The sequence below is a fragment of the Tachypleus tridentatus genome, unplaced genomic scaffold (genome assembly GCF_004210375.1).
Source record: "Tachypleus tridentatus isolate NWPU-2018 unplaced genomic scaffold, ASM421037v1 Hic_cluster_2, whole genome shotgun sequence".
NCBI classification, from domain to species: Eukaryota; Metazoa; Arthropoda; class Merostomata; order Xiphosura; family Limulidae; genus Tachypleus; species Tachypleus tridentatus.
Window position 1 is genome coordinate 29,554,987 of NW_027467782.1, and position 22,016 is coordinate 29,577,002.

At 31.8% G+C, this 22,016-nt stretch overlaps 1 protein-coding gene across 25 annotated transcripts; it reads left to right on the forward strand.

The window, feature by feature from the left end:
• Positions 1-794: 794 nt before the first annotated feature.
• On the forward strand, positions 795-21,117 carry LOC143242557 (dynein axonemal heavy chain 7-like). 25 transcript variants are annotated; one of them, XM_076485974.1, is made up of 7 exons: positions 2,082-2,169; positions 3,180-3,259; positions 5,808-5,970; positions 10,241-10,418; positions 14,403-14,467; positions 15,475-15,658; positions 19,128-21,117. In XM_076485974.1, the coding sequence occupies exons 4-7, from the start codon at positions 10,416-10,418 to the stop codon at positions 19,323-19,325; spliced, it is 450 nt and encodes a 149-aa protein (XP_076342089.1). In that variant the 5' UTR covers positions 2,082-2,169; positions 3,180-3,259; positions 5,808-5,970; positions 10,241-10,415; the 3' UTR covers positions 19,326-21,117. The 25 variants fall into 25 exon arrangements, 9 of the variants coding, with proteins under 9 accessions (XP_076342095.1, XP_076342096.1, XP_076342091.1 ...); XM_076485977.1 differs by having other exon boundaries at positions 5,869-5,970; XM_076485973.1 differs by lacking the exon at positions 5,808-5,970.
• The last annotated feature ends 899 nt before the right edge of the window (positions 21,118-22,016 follow it).

Genomic DNA, 22,016 nt, shown 5'->3' on the forward strand with positions numbered 1-22,016 from the left:
GCAAATGCGACGAAGGAGCTGGAGGACATTACAAAAGAAACGTACAAAGACTGTTTCAACAAGTGGAAACACCATTGGGATAAATGTGTGCGTTGGAGAGGAGAGTACTTTAAAGGGGCCCCAGACCTGTAACTTCTAAATAAAGTACATTTTGTTTTATGACGTCAGTCCGCGTATTTTTTGAACAGCCCTCGTACTCACTCACTTCTTTTTCTTTATCAGTAATCAACATGAACAAATATTTTTGTACAACTATCAATCAGGTAATTAGACAATTAGCTAAAATAATGCTGTCACACCTAATCGTCTAATAAATACTGACTGAATTAATTTATCTCGGTGTTTCTTAAGTTTATAAAACGTTTAACCTCATTCAGATAAGACATGAATAAATTGTTTATTTGAAAGATTTTACACTTACTTCAATAGCTCTTTGGATTTCTTTTCCATGTTGTTCTTTACCGTGTGTGATATCTTTTATGTTTACTAAACGCTAAAGTTTTCTTCATATGTCACTCCCATATACTAGTTACTTGACTTATTACATTACAACAATTTTGATAATTATCAAACAATTTATCTTTTCTATATACGATTTTTTTTTCTCGTAACAATCATCAAAACTATATATGCAAAAATGGATCGTTTGGGTTGAGAAAATATTTTACATGAAAGAGCGAACTACGTCAGGTTCACAAAGAAAGAGGTAACTGACCGGTAATTTATTTATACAAATAAAATTATATATTCAAACATCTAACACCGTCCTCTATATTCCGACACTCAGTTACACAATCCCTTCCAAACATATGGTCAGCTTCCGGTAAGTTACCTCTTTCTTTGTGAACGTGATGTTGTTCGCTCTTTCATGTAAAATATTTTCTCAACCCAAAAGAAACGTTTTTGCATATATAGTTCTCTACACGTGGGTTTTTATCGACATCACTAATCACCATAACTGTATTAAATAAAAAAAGTTATTACCTTAATTAATACGTGAAGTAAGATATATTGGACAGCCATCATGTTTTCTTTGATTATAAATTGGAGTGTAGTCATTATTATTACTTTAATCAGTTTCTCTAAGATACTGATCATCACCTTTTCAGTTAAGTATCTCTCGATATCTATCATTATCATTTTAGTCTCACGCATCAAAACAATTAATATGATTAGTGAAGTTAAACATATTAATACGGCTATCATGACAATGTTAGTCAAACATCTGCCGAGAACCATCAGGATGATATTTACGAAACAACTTAGGATAACCACCCAAAAGACATTATTTGAATGTTTTAGTACATTTGTCATGGCTAAGATAATCAAACAGATTAGGAGAATCATCACAACTACGATAATCAGGAATATTGCGATATTCATCATGGATACGTAATGTGATCGCCATAGGACAGTTACCACAACTATAATAAGATATATCAAGATGTCCGTACAGATTTCTTTAGACATATACTTTAAAGCGTCTTTCATATCTTCCGTGGTTTTACATTTACAGGAAGCCGTCATTACTTTAATTAAGTAGCATATAGAAGTCATTATTGATGCTACGATCAAAAACCTAAAGAGAGCCTGGATTAAGATATCCCTCCAACAGCATATTAGAAGCAACAGAAATACATGAGTTAAACACTCCAGAATAGACATCATTATTATGTTAACTCAGATCTTCCAAAGAGCCTTTGTAATTACTTTTAGTAAAATTAATATTTTGAAATATACGCCGCAGTTGTTTTTTTCACAGACTTCGAAACTTGTGTAGTGATAGTTTGGTTCCTAAGAGACGGTGTGTATTGTTGAGTATTTCTAAAGTAGCTAAGTATATTGTTGGAAAGGACATAAAAGCTGATGAAGTAATAATATTTCATATTTATCATTATATTAATGGTTTATTCTTATATTTGAGCCTTTCTTCACAGTAGTTTTTCTAACACGTGTGTATCAAATGTTATTTTGTACATTTCTTTGCATTTGTTATTATTTAAATCTGTTCATTCTAAATTTCCTATTGAACAAAAAATTCTCTCAACGCTCAAGTTGCTTTTTGTCGTTTAAATGCCATCAAATATATACGTATATTTTTTATGTTAACGCTGATCATCAAATCTGAGTTTTGAGATGCAGGGTGAGAGTGGTCGCTCTTATAACTTTGTGAGTTATTTAATTTTGATATTAAAATTCGAAGTCATTTGGGTTAAATAACAACTAGATATAGTCTGATTTGTAAATAAAAAAAGGATGGTCACAATTTAAACTTAAAATTTAAAATGTGTGAGTTTTACAACAAGGTTTAATTTTTAAATAGGCTTAACATTGTAACGGTACTTTCGGCTTCGTTAAAGATAAGCTTGTGATAAATCGTAGAACAGGATAAATATATTTTTTTTATTAAGTAAATATAATCTAAAATATAGTTTACTAAAACTGTTTTTCTCTTCGTGTTTTATTATTACAGCAAAATTAGTGAACTCGATTAACTGTAACGAGCCTATTCTAAAAGTTTTAATATCTTTTGGTGTTTTAAGAATTAACTTTATTACTTCAAGTGAGATCGCTAGTTTTGATCCAGCTTATAAAAATAAGTAGATTATAAATCAGACTAAAAATATTTTGTTATTAACCTCACGTATGTTGTCAGTTATACTAATTTATAAAGTTCTATATAGCTAAACTTCATTACGTTATTGTGAAGAAGGAGTAGTGATAAAAAAAATAATGTAATTGATTCTTAAATGTTAAGCTCAATAGTAGCTGTAAGCTAAAGATTATGGTAATTAGTATTGATAACTGTCAGGCTGCAAGTATCAGTACAATGGTTAAGACTAGGAGACAAGCGTTCAAAGTTTGCCAGATGTAACGAGCACAATGAGGGGATTTCATTTGGGAGCTTTGGACTGGCAGGTATTTTGAAGGAAGCTAGTAATGAAGATGTGCAATTTATGTGTAGAATTTGTAATTGGAGAGTATCCTCATTAAAGAAGAGGCAGGTAAAGTGCAGACTGTGGAGAATGACAGTAAGATTTCAGGAGGAGCTTAAACATTTACATGGAAAAGATATATCAGTTAACATTGACATTCAGGATGGCAGAAAGAACACTATTTGATTTAAAAGTTAGGAAATTGATCATAATAATTCTGTTTTGTTGAACAATAAATTCCAGGGTTTTACTTCTGCAGTTGAGGAACTGTTGGATGGAAGGAAAGCCAAAGATTGAATTACAGTGTTCGAAAACGTGTGGAGGTGACTATTTGTGTTCTTTGAATGTGGTTTCCATTTTTCTCCTTGTTTCTCCAATATAGAAGTCATGACAGTTATCACATTGTATTTAATAAATAATATTGGTGTGGTGTTTGCCATTGTAGTTTTTTACATAATATAAAACTTAGATTTGTGCTTGGTTTTTGAATAAATTTGGTATTAACTGGAATGTCATATTTTGTGACTAATTTTTGCCAAAAAACTATTTTCTAGGTTGGTTCTAAGGTCCAACATTAGAAATTAAAACATGTTTAGAAGACCTAGCCAGAAAACTTGTGATACATTCAACAGAAAGACAACTCTGACAATTTTATTAACTTTCAACAGCCAAACTTCCCCAAAAAATTAAAAATTTATATTTTCCAGAAACACCTAAGAACAACATTTTAAAAGATTTTTTCAAATAATTTTCTCACAAAATCATCAACATAATTTCACAACAGAAAGCTAAAAACAATCTTACAAAAAGAGACATTAATTCCATTAAAAACCTAAAACAAGACAAAAACATAAAAATTTTAAAAGCAGATAAAGGAAACGTTATAGTCATAATGAACATTAATGAATACATCCAAAAAATAAAGAACATCCTATCAGACACAAACAAATTAAAACCAACAAAGACACATGAAATGCAACTGAACAAAATACTAATAAAAATGAAAAAGCCAACACAGTTTCAAAAAACTTTATTCCTGCCTACGCAAGACCGACTCACGCACACCACAAATATTCGGCATCCCCAAGCCTCTCAAACCAGATCATCCATTATGACCAATAACATCCACATATGAATTGTTTAATTACAATCTTGGTAAATACAGAGCATGGGCATTCTCCAAATATGTAACATCAACCAACTCATTCATCAAAGACTCTTTTAATTTCAAGTCTAATCTTAATCAACTTAATCATAAAGCCTTAATGGCCAGTTTCAATGTTATTTCCCTCTTTACAGAAGTCCCAACTGCTGAAGCCTGTATGATAGTCTTAGAACTCTGTATTCGAGACCCTAACTCATCAATAGACATTCCCAGCAACCCTCATAGAATTCACCACAATGAAGACAAACTTCATGTTCAACAACCACAACTATATACAAACAAATCGCCTAAGCATGGGCAACTCGGTAACACCAGTTCGAGCTAATATTTTTATGACGCAAGTTGAAACACAAACAATGAACACAGCATTACATCTGCCACTAAACTGGTACAGATATGTAGATGACACAATTTTGAGATTCACATCCACACAACACACACTTAATTTTTTTCAATCACTTTAACTCTATATATCCCAACATTAACTTCACATGTGAACAGAAAGAAAGCAATCAAATATCATTTCTTAACCTCAAAATTACAAGAACTAACATGCAATTTAAAACAGAAATCCACTGAAAAATCACCCATACTGGACTACACATTCCTTGGGACTCGGCACATGAAACAAAACAAAAACTCAACACACTAAGAAACCAAATATGCTCACCAGATAAAATTAATTATGAATCAGACAAAATAAAACAGTACTTAGTCAACATCAACAAGTTTCCTCCACAAACCATAGTTAAATATTATACACACACACACACCTAAACATAAAGCAAAATCAACCAACAAAAGTAAATATACCTCACAAATCAAAAAATCATGAAACCATATACTGTTGCATATCATATATTCCCGATATTAGCAGAAAAATAACCAACATTTGGCAAAAACTAGTAACAAAATATGACATTTCAGTTAATACCAAATTTATTCAAAAACCCGGCCAAATGGTCATTAGAATGTCAGTCTTGATGTCTCATTTCTGGGTTGGAAATTCTTTAAAAAAAAACCAAAAACAAAGCTGTCTTAGATCAAACTATTCAAACTGAAATGTCTGTAAAACTGTTAAATATTGTTTATTGTATAAATATTAGATACGTCTCATTACAAGTTAAATTGATAGGTAAGAATAAAAGAAAATTATATAAAAAATTAAAATATAATGAAAGATGAAGTAAAATATGATATGATAAACTTTTTACCAGCGCTAACAAATATTCACTAAAAAGGAATCATTTATAGAGATATTTAATCAAGTAATTTATTGTACGATAAAGAATGAAAACATTACTTTTTGAAACTGTACACAACTAAGACATGATTGACACTTGTGAATGATAATTTATTCCAAAACATATTCTCTTTCTCAGTGATAAGTCTGTAAAATTGAATATAATATGTTTTAAACTTCATAGTTTATATAATCTGATCTCATGATATTTAACATATTAAAATAAATCTAGTTTTTAATAAGTACTGATGTTTTCCTCGTGAAATATCTTTATTACTTAATTGCTAACCGTGTAATTTGTACACGTTTTTACATTTTCGCCTCTCGATTTAAGTCCACCTTAATTGTTCACATTTAAAGTTCAAAGTATATTTTGCTGAATCTTGTGTTTTCCAGTGATGTTTTGTTATTTAGAGTGATGTGATAAACTGTGTAACTAAGTAGTACTACATTTTACTCTTAGATATACTTTAATTTTCTGTGACATCTCTAAAAACCCTTGATAATTTTGGTCCATCTAAAAGGAATTCATCTGTGTTTACCGAGAAAGCATGCCCACACCGTGACTTAAATATCGTCTACAATAAATGAGCCAAGATGAGTAAAGTTTGAAGGCAACCATATTGGTGACTATATCAGTAATAACACATGAAAAGACTTGTGGCTCTATTAGGAAGTCCCAAGTTTGTAACATCTATTTAAGTAGATACGTTAGCACAGCCTAGGTTAGATTAAAATATTTAAAAACACTGGCATACTTGGAAATTCTTGGAAACTCAGGGTGGTACAGCACTTTACTACAGAATTACAACAATAAAATCAGGGTTTTCATTGTCCTCAGTGAACATGTTAGATAGCTCGATATGGCTTTATTACAAAATAATACAAACACACAATATAATTTAATGTTATATAATGTTATAATAACACACACACAATATAATTTCATGTTGTATAATGTTACACTTGCAAAAATATTTATTCCTCGACATATTTTTTCAACAAGTTATTCAACAACATTTTTATTTAGATATTTTGTGTTTGATATAAAGTTATTATACCTGATTTTATTTATAAATTAATTTTAAATATTAAGTACATTATCAGTTGCCATGTGTTATATTCAGTTTTATTTTTCTAGTTATACTTATAACTGATGGTTTATGTGTATGTATACATAGGAAGTTATATCACATCACTGTACATACCCTAAAATATCAGTTTTCATACTATTTTCAATAAGAATTTGTATTGTTCATTGCAACCTTCAAAGAGTGAAAATGTTTATACTGTCTTCTAGTCTTGAAACTCCCACCTACTTTACGTTTCAATGTGATTCAGCTGCGTTGTAGCATGTAAATGTCCAAGAACAACTCATCACTAAAACACACACCACTATCACAGCTAACTTCCTATTTACTGTAGTTCACATTCTTCAGTTCTGTATTAGTCAGAAAAGAAGCACCAGAAGTGTGAGGAGAGTATAGTATCTGTCAGAATTATGTTTTCACTGTAAGAAAATATTAACATTGATTCGATATGTTACTGAAACTAACGTAACAACAGGAATGTCAGTGGGGATCTCTCATTGATTTGGTTCAGGAACCCAGACAAGCAGTCCTCGGAAAGTGTCTAAAGAATTTGGTTGGAATGTTATTTTTGTAAGAGGAATAAGCTAGTGAGAAAACACACTAACCAGGTATATTATTCTTCCATCTTGAAAGTCTAGGTCACTAAATTGTATGTAAAAATGAGTATGACATTCTTAACTGTAGATATGCTGTCTGGTTTATCTTATTTACCAATACATCTAGACTGGTCCATCTCTTTTCCGTACCAGATCTCCCAGGAATAAACCAGCTGGAGAAAGTATGATGAGGGTTCTTTAGTCAACTATTATTACTTGGTTGGTCAAAACCAATTCTTTCACAAAATAATCAGTAGGATTTTGTAGATTATAGAATACTCAGCCAGTTATAATTTTCTCTGATATGGAACAAAGGATATAGGAATGGAAAGTACATGTGCAGCTAGTCCAAAAGTCGCATGTAAAGCAAGAGAGTAGCAAAAGTGGGATGATACATTTGCTTTCTAACAGTTAGAGTAGACACCACCTCCCGAATTGTTAGCTCCCTATATAGTTCTGCATTCGAAAGATGCATTTTAAATGATAGAGATTTACTTTGGTTTTTGACTTATATTTTAAAGCTTATGAACTTACAAGCTGGTATTACTATTTCTGTCTCTATTGTGATGGAAGAACTACCTCACATAGGTCAAATCTCAACAGTGGCTTGGTAAAGTAGTTACATGTTGATGACGTGACAGCCTATTTTCATATATTAGTGATTTTCATTATGTAGCCTACAACTTCATTTCCTATGGTTTTAATCTCTTTCATCTCCCGTTTTCAATGAGAAATTTAGCTTGTTTATTTATTTCCATCTTCTACATAAGGCTTTGTCAACTTTGTTTCCTCTTGAGGACAGTATTCAGCCATCCTCTCATTATGTGTACATCATTTACAGCTATGTTCCATTCTGTATCTTTACTTTTATCTCATGACACTTCTTAATTCATTTTTCATCACCAGTAATTTTTTGTTTAAATTTTTTTTCTGTTTATTATGGTATTGTTTATTAAACCCTAAACTGATGTTGGAAACTTTGAAATGCAAGAGTTTATGATAATTGTCTTAGAAAATCAATGTCTAATAAGTTGTTCTGTAACTGTAGGTATGATTTTTCATCATATCTATATAATTTTAATGTGTGGAAATAGGCAGGTATGTGGATAACTTGGTATAATCCTGAATAAATTAATTTACCATCTGAGCTGAAGGATGTGGTACAAAGACCCAAAAAAGAGAGGCTTTTCTTTCTTAGATAAATGGTAAATGTATACAGGCGTTGAGTATTCAACTGATACAAAGAATCTTGTTGAATAGATTGGGATTGATAGAGAATTTCAGTGAACCTACAGAAATCTTCCATTAATTCAATCATACTCAGTAACATGTATGAAAGTAAGTTTGAGTCAAAGGTATAGGGACTTCCATCATAGACATTACTTTCAAAATAGAAATAACTTCACTATAAGATAGATCAGAAGTGGATCAACCTAAAATAAAAGGAAGAAAATTCAGCTTCGTTGAGAAATGTTTTGAAAATTCTCCTCAGTGAAAAGGGTATTAAAATTCATATGAAATTCAAGATTCATTTTCATCTGGAGTGAATTTTGAAACTTTAGTTAATTAACAACTATATAATAAAGGAAACACAAACAAACAACATGCAAAACATAAAAGAACAAAAAAGGAAGATTTTAACACATCATCATTAACTCCTGCTGGTTAGTCACCACAGATCTGATTTTGGAAAGTTAACATTTTCTTTCATAAATATTTGTTTCAATTAGATACTTAGCATTTCAGAGAAAGATTCCATCTTCTGTTAGCATCTTCCTTAAGTATTTGCATGACACTAGCTTTCAGGCAACTCCCACCTAAACTTTCGTAAGTTCTCATGAATTATATTATTGGATAATGATGTTACTGTGCAGTAAAGGCCCTCTCTCTACCAATAGGAGAGTGATGTCAATTCCATGTTTGCTAGCTCCATCTGTACTCGTGAATCTTCATTACTGATGAGAAAAGAAGTTGTAAGTATCCAAAACAAAGCATACACATCAGGAAACTTGTGAGTGAAGTGGCTATTTAATAGGTGGAAGAGGGTACAAATGGTTTACTATGAGGTACATCGCTCTTAATACATTATAATCTATAAAGCAAATTCACTGGATAGATGTTTATGAGGTCGAGTGTTTAAAAATAAAGAGTTAAAGATCTGGTACTTACTCTATTATTGATATATAAAATTACCATGAAACTGTCAGAATGGATAATAATCAAACCATCTACTAGCATTGGTAAGAAATGCAAACATCTCCGTTTGATAGAATAAAGGTCGAGCACACTGATGTGGAGGAATTGCTTATGCTGGTCCAGATGTCTGAGGTGAGATAGCTATTCAGAGATGTACCGCAACCAGAAAGATAAGCATCTGTGAAGAGGTGTAGGTCTGGTTTGAATCGATTGTGATTTATGACATTAAAACTACTTCATAAGCAGCTGAAGCCTCAAATATTGATCAACATAGGGAATAGAACCCTGGATTTTAGTGTTATAAGTCCATAAACTTAAAATTGATCCATCAATAACCCGACAGCACAAAAAACTAAAGTAAATAGTTTACGTCTGCATGTAAAATGTGAGTAACTTTAACACGTGAAACTGGTTAATGTCGTCCTTGTGTACAGTGAGCTAATAATATAAATCAGTCAGTTATTAAGTTAACTGGAAATTCTTTGTTTGACTTTTTCTGTAAACCTCTACATGAGACCCTATGAGAGAAGAGAGGACAACAAATGTTGGTGTAGACTATATAAGAAGACTTAGGATATGTACTAAGAACAGTGTTTGTATATAGTGTTAAAATTGTTGATAATATTTTTATTGAAGAAGGGCTTATTTCTGGATGAACAAGACTGCTTAGTGTTGGTGTTATTATTTGGATTATTTCATGACTTAATATTTAATGATTGTTAAGTTATTCATAATTATATTGTTAAGTGTTATCCATTTTTACTTCAGTATTGGTAAAGTGAAAAGACAGTGTTTGTTTATGACAACTGTTTCATATGAATCTGGTTCATTTTCTGTCCTTTTAATGGTGTAATTCAATATTTGAATTTATAGATAAGTAAATTTTCACTTTTTGAAATTAAACACTCACTATTCTCTAGTACTTTTCTTACAGTAGTTTTAGTTTTGGTTTTTATTGATATAAAAATGGCTTCACTTTCTGTGTACATATGTGTTTATTTTTTATTTCTCAGGTTTTTAAAGATTGTTTACCTTGTGGAACCACAACATGAATTATGCCTGCTGTTTAAAGTATTAATAATTGAATGTTATTAGAATGATGACATATTGTAACTTTCCAAATCACTGAATAAAATTCACAGCACTATGTGTTCGGACTTACATTGCTAGAAACCGGTTTGGATACCCATGGTAGGAAGAGCAAACATATCTCATTGTTTAGTTTTGTGCCTAACTTTAAACAAACTGAATAAAATTCAACTAAAAGCTTTTTATGAATAACTCCTTCAACAATAGATACATTTATAAAACAACACAGAGATATGGGACTGATAACAGTTTATTATATCTATTAAATTATCAGACAAAAACCATTAGTAATTACATTAAAAACAAAATAAGTACTAACACAGCAGAGATATATATCAAAATGTATTTTTAAAAATTATTGGTTCATATAACTGTACATAAACATTATAAAGTTTATAGCCATTATTTCTTTTATAACTGTACATAAACATTATAAAGTTTTCGCCATTATTTGTTTGTACAAATGTACGTAAACATTATAAAGTTTATAGCCATTATAACCTATGATGTACTCTAAAGACCCCTGGTAATTAAGTAGGGGTACATTGACAGCTGTACATAGTATGTACGTCATCTCCTGTTAAATTATGGTTGATGTAATAACTATTTCAAAATTAGCCCACAAACTATCTCTACATGGTTAACTTATCTGTAAAGATATCTTGTGTCATTTTTGTGATGAGAATACACCTCACTGAGTGTGTAACCATTCATAACTGATACATCATTCAGTTTACCACATAAAGTCTGGCTCTAACCGTCTGTACATTGACACATTATCCAGTTTCCGCTGTGTCTGGTAAACGGATGACATTGTTAAGACTGGTTCTCTGGTAATAGTTTTAGTTGTGGGTGATCTAAATTGGCAGATCCTGGTCATCTGTTTGTGTTTTGAATGAAGCTGTCCAGATGTGTAATATAGGTTTGGATATAGTCCAACATTCATGCTAATGGTACATGTCACCAACTTGTATTAACCTGCTCTGATCGGCCAGTTTTCATTCATCTGATGGTTTTTAAGTGGTAAAACATCGATATTTCTTTACTGAGGTCTGGACATTGTTCACCAACAATTTGAAATACTTTAAATGCTGTGATTGACTTTAAAAGAGGCAAGTGAGAGAAGCTTATGCAAATCTAGTGGATACAGTGTGAGCTAAGGTGATCAGTTTCAGATCATAAGTTCAATTATCACATATCTGATTTGGATAACAATAAACATTCATTAAAACATTAGTTTTGTTACCATGGCTGGCTGGCATGTTAGTTTTGTTACCATGTTAAAATTACCTGTTGGTAATGAAATAAGCAACATTTGAACAAAATACTTGTGATATTTTATATTGTCAGATGTGTGTTTTGGATTATTTGGTAAAGATGGTAAAGCCATATCATTCTACATAATGATATAAACAAAGTTATTTCTATTTCGTTAGATCACTGTGTTACCGAGATCAGCAGTGTAAGTACTGGATCTGATCAAAATTGTCATCAGTGTAAGTACTGGATCTGATCCAACTTGTCATCAGTGTAAGTACTGAATCTGATCCAACTTGTCATCAGTGTAAGTACTGAATCTGATCAAACTTGTCATCAGTGTAAGTACTGAATATGATCAATCTTGTCATCAGTGTAAGTACTGAATATGATCAAACTTGTCATCAGTGTAAGTACTGAATCTGATCAAATTTGTCATCAGTGTAAGTACTGAATCTGATCAAACTTGTCATCAGTGTAAGTACTGAATATGATCATCATGATACTGATTTGTCATCAGTGTAAGTACTGAATCTGATCAAACTTGTCATCAGTGTAAGTACTGAATATGATCAATCTTGTCATCAGTGTAAGTACTGAATATGATCAAACTAGTCATCAGTGTAAGTACTGAATCTGATCAAACTTGTCATCAGTGTAAGTACCGAATCTGATCCAACTTGTTTTCAGTATAAGTACTGGATCTGATCAAACTTGTCATCAGTGTAAGTACTGAATCTGATCCAACTTGTTTTCAGTATAAGTACTGGATCTTATCAAACGTGTCATCAGTTTAAGTACTGAATCTGATCAAACTTGTCATCAGTGTAAGTACTGAATCTGATCAAACTTGTCAACAGTGTAAGTACTGGATCTTAAACAAAATTGTCAGAAGTGTATTAAACCTGATCCTGAACTCCATATCACTGAAGTTGTGCTGTCTGTGGTCCCTGAGACAAGGTTCTTGGAACTTATCTTTGCCTGTATGCTGACCTTTACACCACACATGGGTCAAATGTATAAGAGCACGGAACATCCTCTGTGTCCTCTCTTCCACCACTTGGGCAGCAGATCGACGTTCTATGCTAAAGATATGTAGTGCTCTTATTAGTCGCAACTTGACTGTGGATTATTGAACTGTAACTCTGGCTGACCTTTGGCCTTAAAGATGCTAGATCCTATTCATCATTGAGGTCTTTGGCTCTGCACTGGGGCTTTCAGCACCTCCCAGTTCAGAGCTTATACACAGAGTCTCATGAACCTTTTTTGCACCTCCATTGTTTGCAACTGTCTTTACAATATGCTTTCATACTTTGTTACTTACCAAAGCATCTCATCTGGGGTTTTGTTTTCCTTCCTTGTTGGGCCATGCTTTTTCAGACCAGATGGTTTGCCATTGCTCCTTTTGGCATTCATATCAGGTACAGTTAGATGAATTGGGTCTGTTCTCAATAAACATTGCTGTATCCACTGGTTAGCCGATCCTACCATGGCTTCTTACATTTCTTAATTGTGACTTATCTTTAAATCATCTGAGAAAAGTTGACACTCCTGATTGGAAATATTATCTGCAATTTGCTGAACATCTTTTGAACCATCCTTGCATTCCTATTTATATAGATGGTTCAAAATCAGGTGACTGTGTTGGCTCTGCCATGGATTGTTGTGGTTCGGTGGTTGCCCACAGAATCCCCACTACAGCCTCTGTGTTTACTGCTGAACTGTATGCTATTTCCCTTGCCCTGGATCACATAGAAGTTAAGCAGTAGTCAAACTGCACTATTTGTACTGACTCGCATAGTTCTCTACTGGCCCTGGAATTGCTTCAAGTTAATTTACACCCTGTTCTTGCTGATATTCAAAACCACTGGCCCATTTCTCTTTAACATCTACTTCTATCCAGTTTTTCTGGATACCAGGCCACTTTGGTATTCATGGGAATGAGCTTGCTGACACTGCAGCTAAGTCTATCTGCTCTGGCTCTATCACCACTGTACCTGTCCCATACATAGACTATGGTCCTGTATTCAAGACTCATCTCTGTGCCAGCTGGCAGTTGACTTGGAGTTAGCAACATGAAAACAAGCTTTTCCAAATAAAACATTATATTGGACTTTAGTCGTCTTGTTTCCGTCAGGATTGAGAGAGTAAGTTGTTTTAACTAGACTACGCATTGGTCACAGTTTTTTAACTCATCATTTGCTTTTATCTGGAACTGATGCACCAGTGTGTAGTTTGTGTAACACTCAAATTACAATAAGCCACATTTTACTTTCTTGTCATTGTTATGACTGTCAACAACGGCACCATTTTAAACATGTTCTGTCCCAAGGTTTGTCCATAATGTTAGACAGTGATGGTGACACTGTCCACCTTGGTAATGTTTTTAGTTTTCTAAAGGTCATTAATCTTTTAATTTCTACATTACACCTTTTAATGTGGTTCCCTTTTAAAATCATCTAGTTCAATTTAAAATTAGAAACTGGCCTAACATGAAATAACTCGATGCAAGGACTGGAAAGGCCAACTTCAGGTGACTAACGCTGCTGTTCGAACTACCCATTAGTCATCCTGGCAAGGTATTATTATATCAGGTGACTGATGGTGGTTTTTGTACTTACCTGTTAGTCTTCCTGGTGAGTTATCATTTTACAGTTACACTACAGAAAGTCCTTTACAACTTAAATTTCTGTAATTTTTTCTTGACTTTGTAGACTAGATGTAAACATTGGTTTTATGCTATTTATGTTGTTTTTTTTTAACTTTGTTTTGTTTTACCTTAATTTCCTTTTATGAATTTTACTAAATTTACTTTTAACTTTTTACCAGATGTTTGGTGCAGATAGCCTAGCTGCTTTGTGCCATAAAACACTTAATCAAGCAACAACGAATCGGTAATGTAACAGTGAACTTTCTGTATCATTATGCATCTCTTGATCTCCACAAAATGAGAGATTCAGGAATCTAATTTAGAGAAGAAAATTGCTGTGATTTGTAACAAATGGAATAAAAAAAGACAACAAATTCAACACTATTTATTGTATCAAGGGAAACTAAAGGATATTCTAAATGAGAAAGTTAAACTGTAGTACACATTTTCAGTAAGTATAAACATTGATAAGACTTCAAGAACCAAGTTTTGGCTTTCTTAAAAGACAGACTACTCTCCTGCAGATTCAATTGAAGGCTTCATCATAACCATAAAATTTGCTTATCACAAGAAAATGCAGAAAAGGGTACCAGGACATAGAAATGTCTTTGTTTCTTGTGACAACTTCAAAGTATCCTCACAAACACAAGGTCAAGTAGAATGCAATTAAACTATCCCACAAATAGTACGTTGTCTTCTTGAAATATTGAGTCACAAAGAAGTAACACCTCAGGTTTGATGTTTCATGTGACAGCTACCAGGTTTAATCAGAATTTAAAAAAATTAAAGATTGTTGTAAATAATAAATACTATGGGAAAGAAAGATATGTAGTATTTGTATACTTAATCATTCACATGTAAAATATAAGATAATGAGTTCTTTAAGAAAGCAAGTTTTTATATCCTCAGTTTCAGAAAATGTGGGAAGACTAGGACATTTCTTAAAATTCTGTTTATAAAATATAGATTTGTAAATCCTTTTTTCCTTGTTATTATAATAACAACAGGAAAACTGAGAAATATAATATTATGTAGAATATAAGATAATGAGTTCTTTAAGAAAGCAAGTTTTTATATCCTCAGTTATAGAAAATGTGGGAAGATCAGAACATTTCTTAAAATTCTGTTTATAAAATACAGATTTGTAAATCCTTTTTTGCTTGTTAGTATAATAACAATAGGTAAACTGAAAAGCATCAACTCAGATTGTGATGTTTACAACGTATTAATAAGTAGGTTTTCTTCTTTCAGGTGGTTTACAGCTGTACAAAACATAATTCATCATGGTATCAAGCAGAAGCATGTTCCGTCTCCCACTATTCAGCTTCATCTACAGTCTTTCTTTGACAATGCAGCAATGCTAATGACTCTGCAACTCCAATCTCTCTGCAAGGTGTTTATGGAAAAATACACTGAATTTTTATGCAGATCTAAGGTAGTTATGCCAATATTTGCCTGACATTTTAAAGAAAGATGTTTAATTTATCTTTAGAATAACATGGGTTGCCCTATTTCCTATTTGTAAATGCATAAACTTTACTACATTTTGTCTGTTATAAATACATAATTAATTTTTACCAAAAGAATTGATTATCTGTAAAAGAAAGTTACCAGTAATACAAAAAATGTTTAAAAAAATGTGTAACTATAGATTAAATGTTTTATTGACATCTCATTGAACTGAATGTGTTAAATACTGGACCTGGAGCATATAAAGTTGAATAACTCTGGAATTTACAATCATCTAAACTAAGACTGAAGTGAGAAACTGAGCAGTGGACACTTCAGAATAAAAGACTCATTGAATGATGAATGGATGCAAAGAAAATACAAAACACTCCTCATTTATGATCAACAATTTAAGCTGAACAATCAACCAACTACATCACTGCATCTCAAACTATGATTAACGGATCTTGCTTGAGATGGAAAAATGTGAAAATTTCATTCAGCAAATAAGTGAAGTGGAAGAGTAAATAGTGTTGATAAGATAAATGAAAAACAGAAACTGAACCTGTTAGGAGTAAACCAACTTTCATAGCTCATTAAAGAGAATCTTCACATATGCAAAGCCACATGAAATTATTTCATAACAATAATTTGTACACAAATACTCCAGAGCTGATGAAGTGCTGTTGCCCAAAACATGGTATTCATGTTTTATCAATAAAGTTATTTTAAATTGTTGACTCTTTCAACATTACTTTATAATCTATTTTGCATTTGTTATTTTCTCACCTGTACAATTATTTTATTATTAGAACTAATCATTCCTTTATTATGTTATTGATGTAAATCAAAAAATGAGCAAAGGTTCTAAACCTGTCTCTCACTTGTGATATTAATAGTGTGACTGAATTGTATTTACAGTGACAATCTTCCATTCAGCTGCTCTTCTATCCAGTTAGGTAATTTTTTTCTAATACCTACAGAGATAATTCCTTTTAAATGTTTTATTTAGCACCTTGTCAAATGCTTTCTGAAGGTCAATATACCAAATCTACACTGTTATCCTCATCTACATAATCAGTAACCCTTTGAAATGACTTTGTAAAGCCTCTATTATCAGACTTTCTTAAATTTTTTCACAACTGATGTAAGATTAATACACTTATAATCACTGGGAGAATTATTATCTCTCATGAAAAGAGGAGTGAAATATTAGCTAACTTACAATCCTTTGGCACCTGCCCACTATTCAAGAACTAACAAAAATAGTAGCAAGCAGCTTATATATCTAATCCTTAACCTCCTTCAAATTTCTTGGTAAATATCTAGCCCAGTAGCATTATCGTTCTTTAAACTGCTCAATGTTTTCTAAACAATCTCAGAATTAATGAATTCATCTTTTTCAACCTGTTCAAGATTAGGAATACCTTTTAAATATTCATTAATTAAAACTGAAGAAAAACAAATTTAATAACCCAGCCTTCTCATAATCATTAAATATAGGCCGATCTCTATCAGTTCTAAAGGGTTTTACCTTATCTGAAGACTTTGTAATATTTCTTGAATATACAATGCTTTTCTTTAATTTTATCTCTTATACCCTTTGTGAACCAACCTGATTTTGTATTTGGAGCTACCCTTTTATTTCTAAAGGAATACATTTGTTTAATTATTTTCTCTGTATTTACCCCACAGACAATCCTATTCACATACTTTGTCAAGGAATCACCCATAACTACAATCTTCTTAGGTTATCATCCACATCCTTTTCTGTTTCTTTTGTTGACTTTCTCTTTAGTAGTTCCTTGTATATACAATTCAATGAATAAAATATTTTGTTCAATAGAACAGGCTCGTTACAGTTACCTCCACTGTATAATACTCTTCCTAACTTTCTGAAAATCATTGTTAGTTGATGTACCCTTTCTTATAAAAGCTTAAGCCCTTGCTGCCATCTCCCACAGTTTACACATCTCTTTATTTATAATAGTGATAGGCATAAGCCTCTTGTGTCTTTCTATTTTTTTTTAATCTTTTGAAATTCTTTTTGAAGTGGTTAGCCTTAGCCAGTGGAAAGTTGCTACACAACATTTACCAACCCATTTACAATGTTTTGGAGGTAAAACATCTGAATTATAAGATTCAAGTTATCGTTGTAGTCATCTTTGAATATCAAAGTTAATGTTAACTGACACTATCATACAACTCACATAAGATTTGCATTAAGAATAAAAGTAGAAAAACTTTAATTTACACACAAAGAGAAACAGTCCTAAAACATTTTTTCTGCATTTTCAAAAAAAGGTTTACAAAGAAGTATACAAGTGCAAGAACCACAACACACTGCTGAGTATATATTCTTCAACATTAAAAAAAAGTTAAACTACAGTGATACAAACTAACAGCTTTCAGAGAAGAAGGAAAAACAGTTTTGGTTACTCTCCCAAAACATTTTTGTGTATACATGATTGTTTCTCTTGTGTGTTTTAATTCACATTTAACTTTTGTAAGCTTGATTAGCTTATAATTAGTAGGATTCATTTCTTTTTTTTTTTTATTACTTTACCTAAAATAGCATAATTCTATGTATATTATGTAATTTCAATGACCAAGCTTGATTGCCTTGTAAAAGAACTTGTACCTTTAATACATCCCCATGTTATTTTCTAAAGTTTACCACAGAAAAGATATTTTCATTGTTTACAAAAAACCAATGGAAAATTTCTTAAAAATTACTTTAAACATTGGTTTTGTTGTTTATTTAGCATTGTAGAAAATTTACTTCCAAATATGGGCTAAATATACTTTTCTTTCTTCTTTGTGGATAAAAGTTAGTCAACTAATCTGAGTGTAATGTTCATGAGTTTTAGACATACACCTTAAATTACTGTAAATCATTTTGTACTGTTTGTGTTCATATGTGATGTTCATTACAGTATCAGAACTTTGTTTACCTTTTTTATTAAGACTTTGATTATTACTTCAGATAAGATAAAATTTAAACTTTGATTATTACTCCACATAAGATAAAAATTAAAACCTATTAACTGTAAAATAATGCTTTTCATCACCACACATACATAAGTAGAAAATGAACCCAGCCATTTACTTGTACAGTTCAAATCCTTGGCTGTACAAAAATATATTTTATACAAATTGAGAGTTAAGTATGGTGAGCAGTTAGTTTTAGTTGATAAGTTCTGTATAACAGAGGACTGCATTTTAAAATACATGTTTGCATACCTATACAACCTTCATGCAGTTGTTTACTTGCTTGTCACAAAAAAGAAAAAAATGTTACAGATTAGTTAGAAAACATTAAAATATTTTCTAAACTTTTACAAATGTGTTTTTAGGCTTTGTAGAGTAGGTAAGATGCAACCATCCAGTATGTTGCACAAAAATATCTATTTCTCTTTAGAGTAAAATTTGTATACATGTCTTTTTTGTTTCAGGAAAATCACATGTTTATTATAAAATTGGTTGCAGTTGGACAGCAGATCAAACTTGAACCAACTTACCATAATTTTGAAACAGTTTTGTTGGATATCTTGGATTCTTTGCTTCATTCTGTCAGAATAATTCCTCGAGTTGAAAATCATCTGAATACAGTATGTTTTGGCTCTCAAGTATTATCAAGACACAGATATTAACTGTTGTCAAAGAACAATTCCAGCATCTTCAGAAATACATGAACAACTTTAATAAGTATCTTTACATTTTAGATGGTGAGGTATGTTTTCAAGTTATTAAAGTAGGAAATTTATTTGCATCATTTGATCAGTGATCATGTTAAAATATAAAGAATTAACAGTTTTTTTCCATTATATTTAATCATTTTATATTTGATTATGATGGCTAACTATGGGATAATAGAAAAACTGCTTATGTTTGTGCTGCCTAACATGTTACTTCTAGTGGAGCAGCGAAGTGCAAAATTTAGTATGGACCCACAGCAATATTGTGCACAGGATGTACACTGTCCTTTTGAGACAAATTACAGATTAAAAACAAAAACTCTACATATGACTTATTTAGAAATGGGAATAATCATGCAGTCTCTAACTGAGTAGGCTTGAGTAATGTGCAGAATGGTTACAGTCATGCCAAAGCCATCCCATGCTTATGATATTCAAATATCTGATATATCTTCTCAGCACACGGGGAGAAGACACAGTAGTCCTTAGAAAGTAACATACAGCGATTAGATCCAAATGCAAGCCCACCAATATCACTCCTAGGAGGGTGCTAAGAGTACTTTCAGAGTTAAATAGATATCAGTAAAATAGTAGGTAAAATACATAGTGGCCAAGGGGGGATAACATAGAGAACTAAGTTTATGTGCTGATCCATCAAGACTTTCTGTAGAGGCCCTGAAGGTGCATGCCAAGTGTAGGTGAGAAGTGTATATGCACAAACAACATTTCTGCTTGATATATATATGTATGATAGATGTAGTAAACATTTAAGAGCATTTGTAAAATGGATAAGTTATTCTAAATATATTTATAATTACAAAAACAAACCTCAGCAAAACTGACTGAATTCTAAATTTTTAGCAGTCCCCAAACCCAGTGGGTCAGCAGTAACTTTATGGATTTAAATCTCTAAATTCATGAGTTCAATTCACTACAGTGGACAGAAAACACAGTCCAATGTGTAGGATTTTACTAAAACAACAATAAATTTTTACTACATTTCTTCATTAAAGCTTTTCTCCCCCCGCTAGTACAGCGGTATGTCTCCAGATTTACAACGCTAAAATCAGGGGTTCAATTCCCCTCAGTGGGCTCATCAGATAGCCCAATGTGGCTTTGCTGTATGAAAACACACACACAAACTTTTTTATGTATTCTCTTCAGAGGCCATTATTATCAGATATTTTTTGCTATAATGTGTTTTTCTAGTTTAAGAATTTACTGAAGGCCTTTGTAAATAGAACATTGTGGAGACTTCAGGACCAATTAAATAATACTAAACATTTGCTAGATGTAAAGAAATATATGTTAATGAACCTCACAAGACAAATTAACAAGAATAATTAAATATTGTGTAAATGACAGCAATATAGCAGGTTAATGTAAAACAATATGAAGTTCTGCATTGGACTATGTTAGAAGACTATATTCTGAGAGTAAAAATTTTAAATACTTTTGTTACTTGATTTATTAAGTGGAATATTTAGTGTCTGATATTTGTGTCTGTGTTACTTAAGTGTTTTAAAACCAAAAAAATCATAATGTCATTTTGTTCATTAACACTACAATGTGATTGTGTTAGTAAACAATGCTCTGTGTCTTTAGAGAGTTTATTATGTAACTGTGTTGGTAAACTCTTGGTTACATAGTAATATTTGTATTATTTGATAATTGAGTTTAAAGCAGACAGTGTGATTGTATTAATAAACTGTACTTTAGCAATAAATAAGTGTTATTATATTATTAACATATTGTATTATATGTGTTGCATTGTTTTAATAATAATTATTCCAGTATGATCTCAAACACAGCTATATCACATTTCTTTTGCTCTTTGAGCATTGTTAAAAACTTTTCTCAATCAGTGCACCAGTCTATATACCCCTATCAATTTTGCACCATTTCTGAACATGTACATATCATGCGACTACTTTCCACCAACAGTATTGTGCTACCTATATTGAAGCAGCTTAGCTCTTTCTGCCATTCTCACTCAATCCTCACTTTTAAGAATTGGCAGATTCTGAAAGAAATACACAAGAAAAATGTTAACTTCTGATATGGTCTTACCTCCTTTCACACCTTCTCTATTGGTACAGCATTGTTTAGTTATGTTTTTTTGCATGCTACTGAAATATAAGAGATCTCATGAATTGCAAACATTGTGTCAACTATGCATTTCCTGTTACAGTCGAAAATGTTACTGTTAAACAGCTTCTCAGGAATCAGGTTAGACTTCATCTGTAAAGAAAGTTTGTCTTAATTTGCAGGAAGCTACGTTTGTATGTTCAACAGTTATTTCTTCTTATTTTTCATGTGGCATTGTTTCTGAGAAAAATACAATTAATGAGAAAATAATTTGGACTCTTTTCTCCAGTAGCTTATTTTAATCTATTACACTGTACACTTCTTAAAGAGTTTTCACCTTCCACCCATTCCTGTACTGCAATGTCATTCACTTTGGTGGTGAATTGTTCTTCCTGTCCTTTATCCTGTTGCTTCCAGCTCTATCAGGGAATCCATGATAAGTATTTCAACATGAATGCTTCACACTTGGTTAATACACTTGTAGCTTGGCTCCAATACTTTTTGTGTGGCTTTGTCCTTATCTAAAAATGGAAGAATTAAGTATTTTGTGTCATCTCT

Coding starts and splice junctions, on each gene's coding strand:
- LOC143242557 (XM_076485976.1), top strand. Junction 14,468..15,474: donor AATCAAGCAACAACGAATCG/GTAATGTAACAG, acceptor TTCTTCTTTCAG/GTGGTTTACAGCTGTACAAA. Junction 15,659..19,127: donor AATTTTTATGCAGATCTAAG/GTAGTTATGCCA, acceptor TTTTTGTTTCAG/GAAAATCACATGTTTATTAT.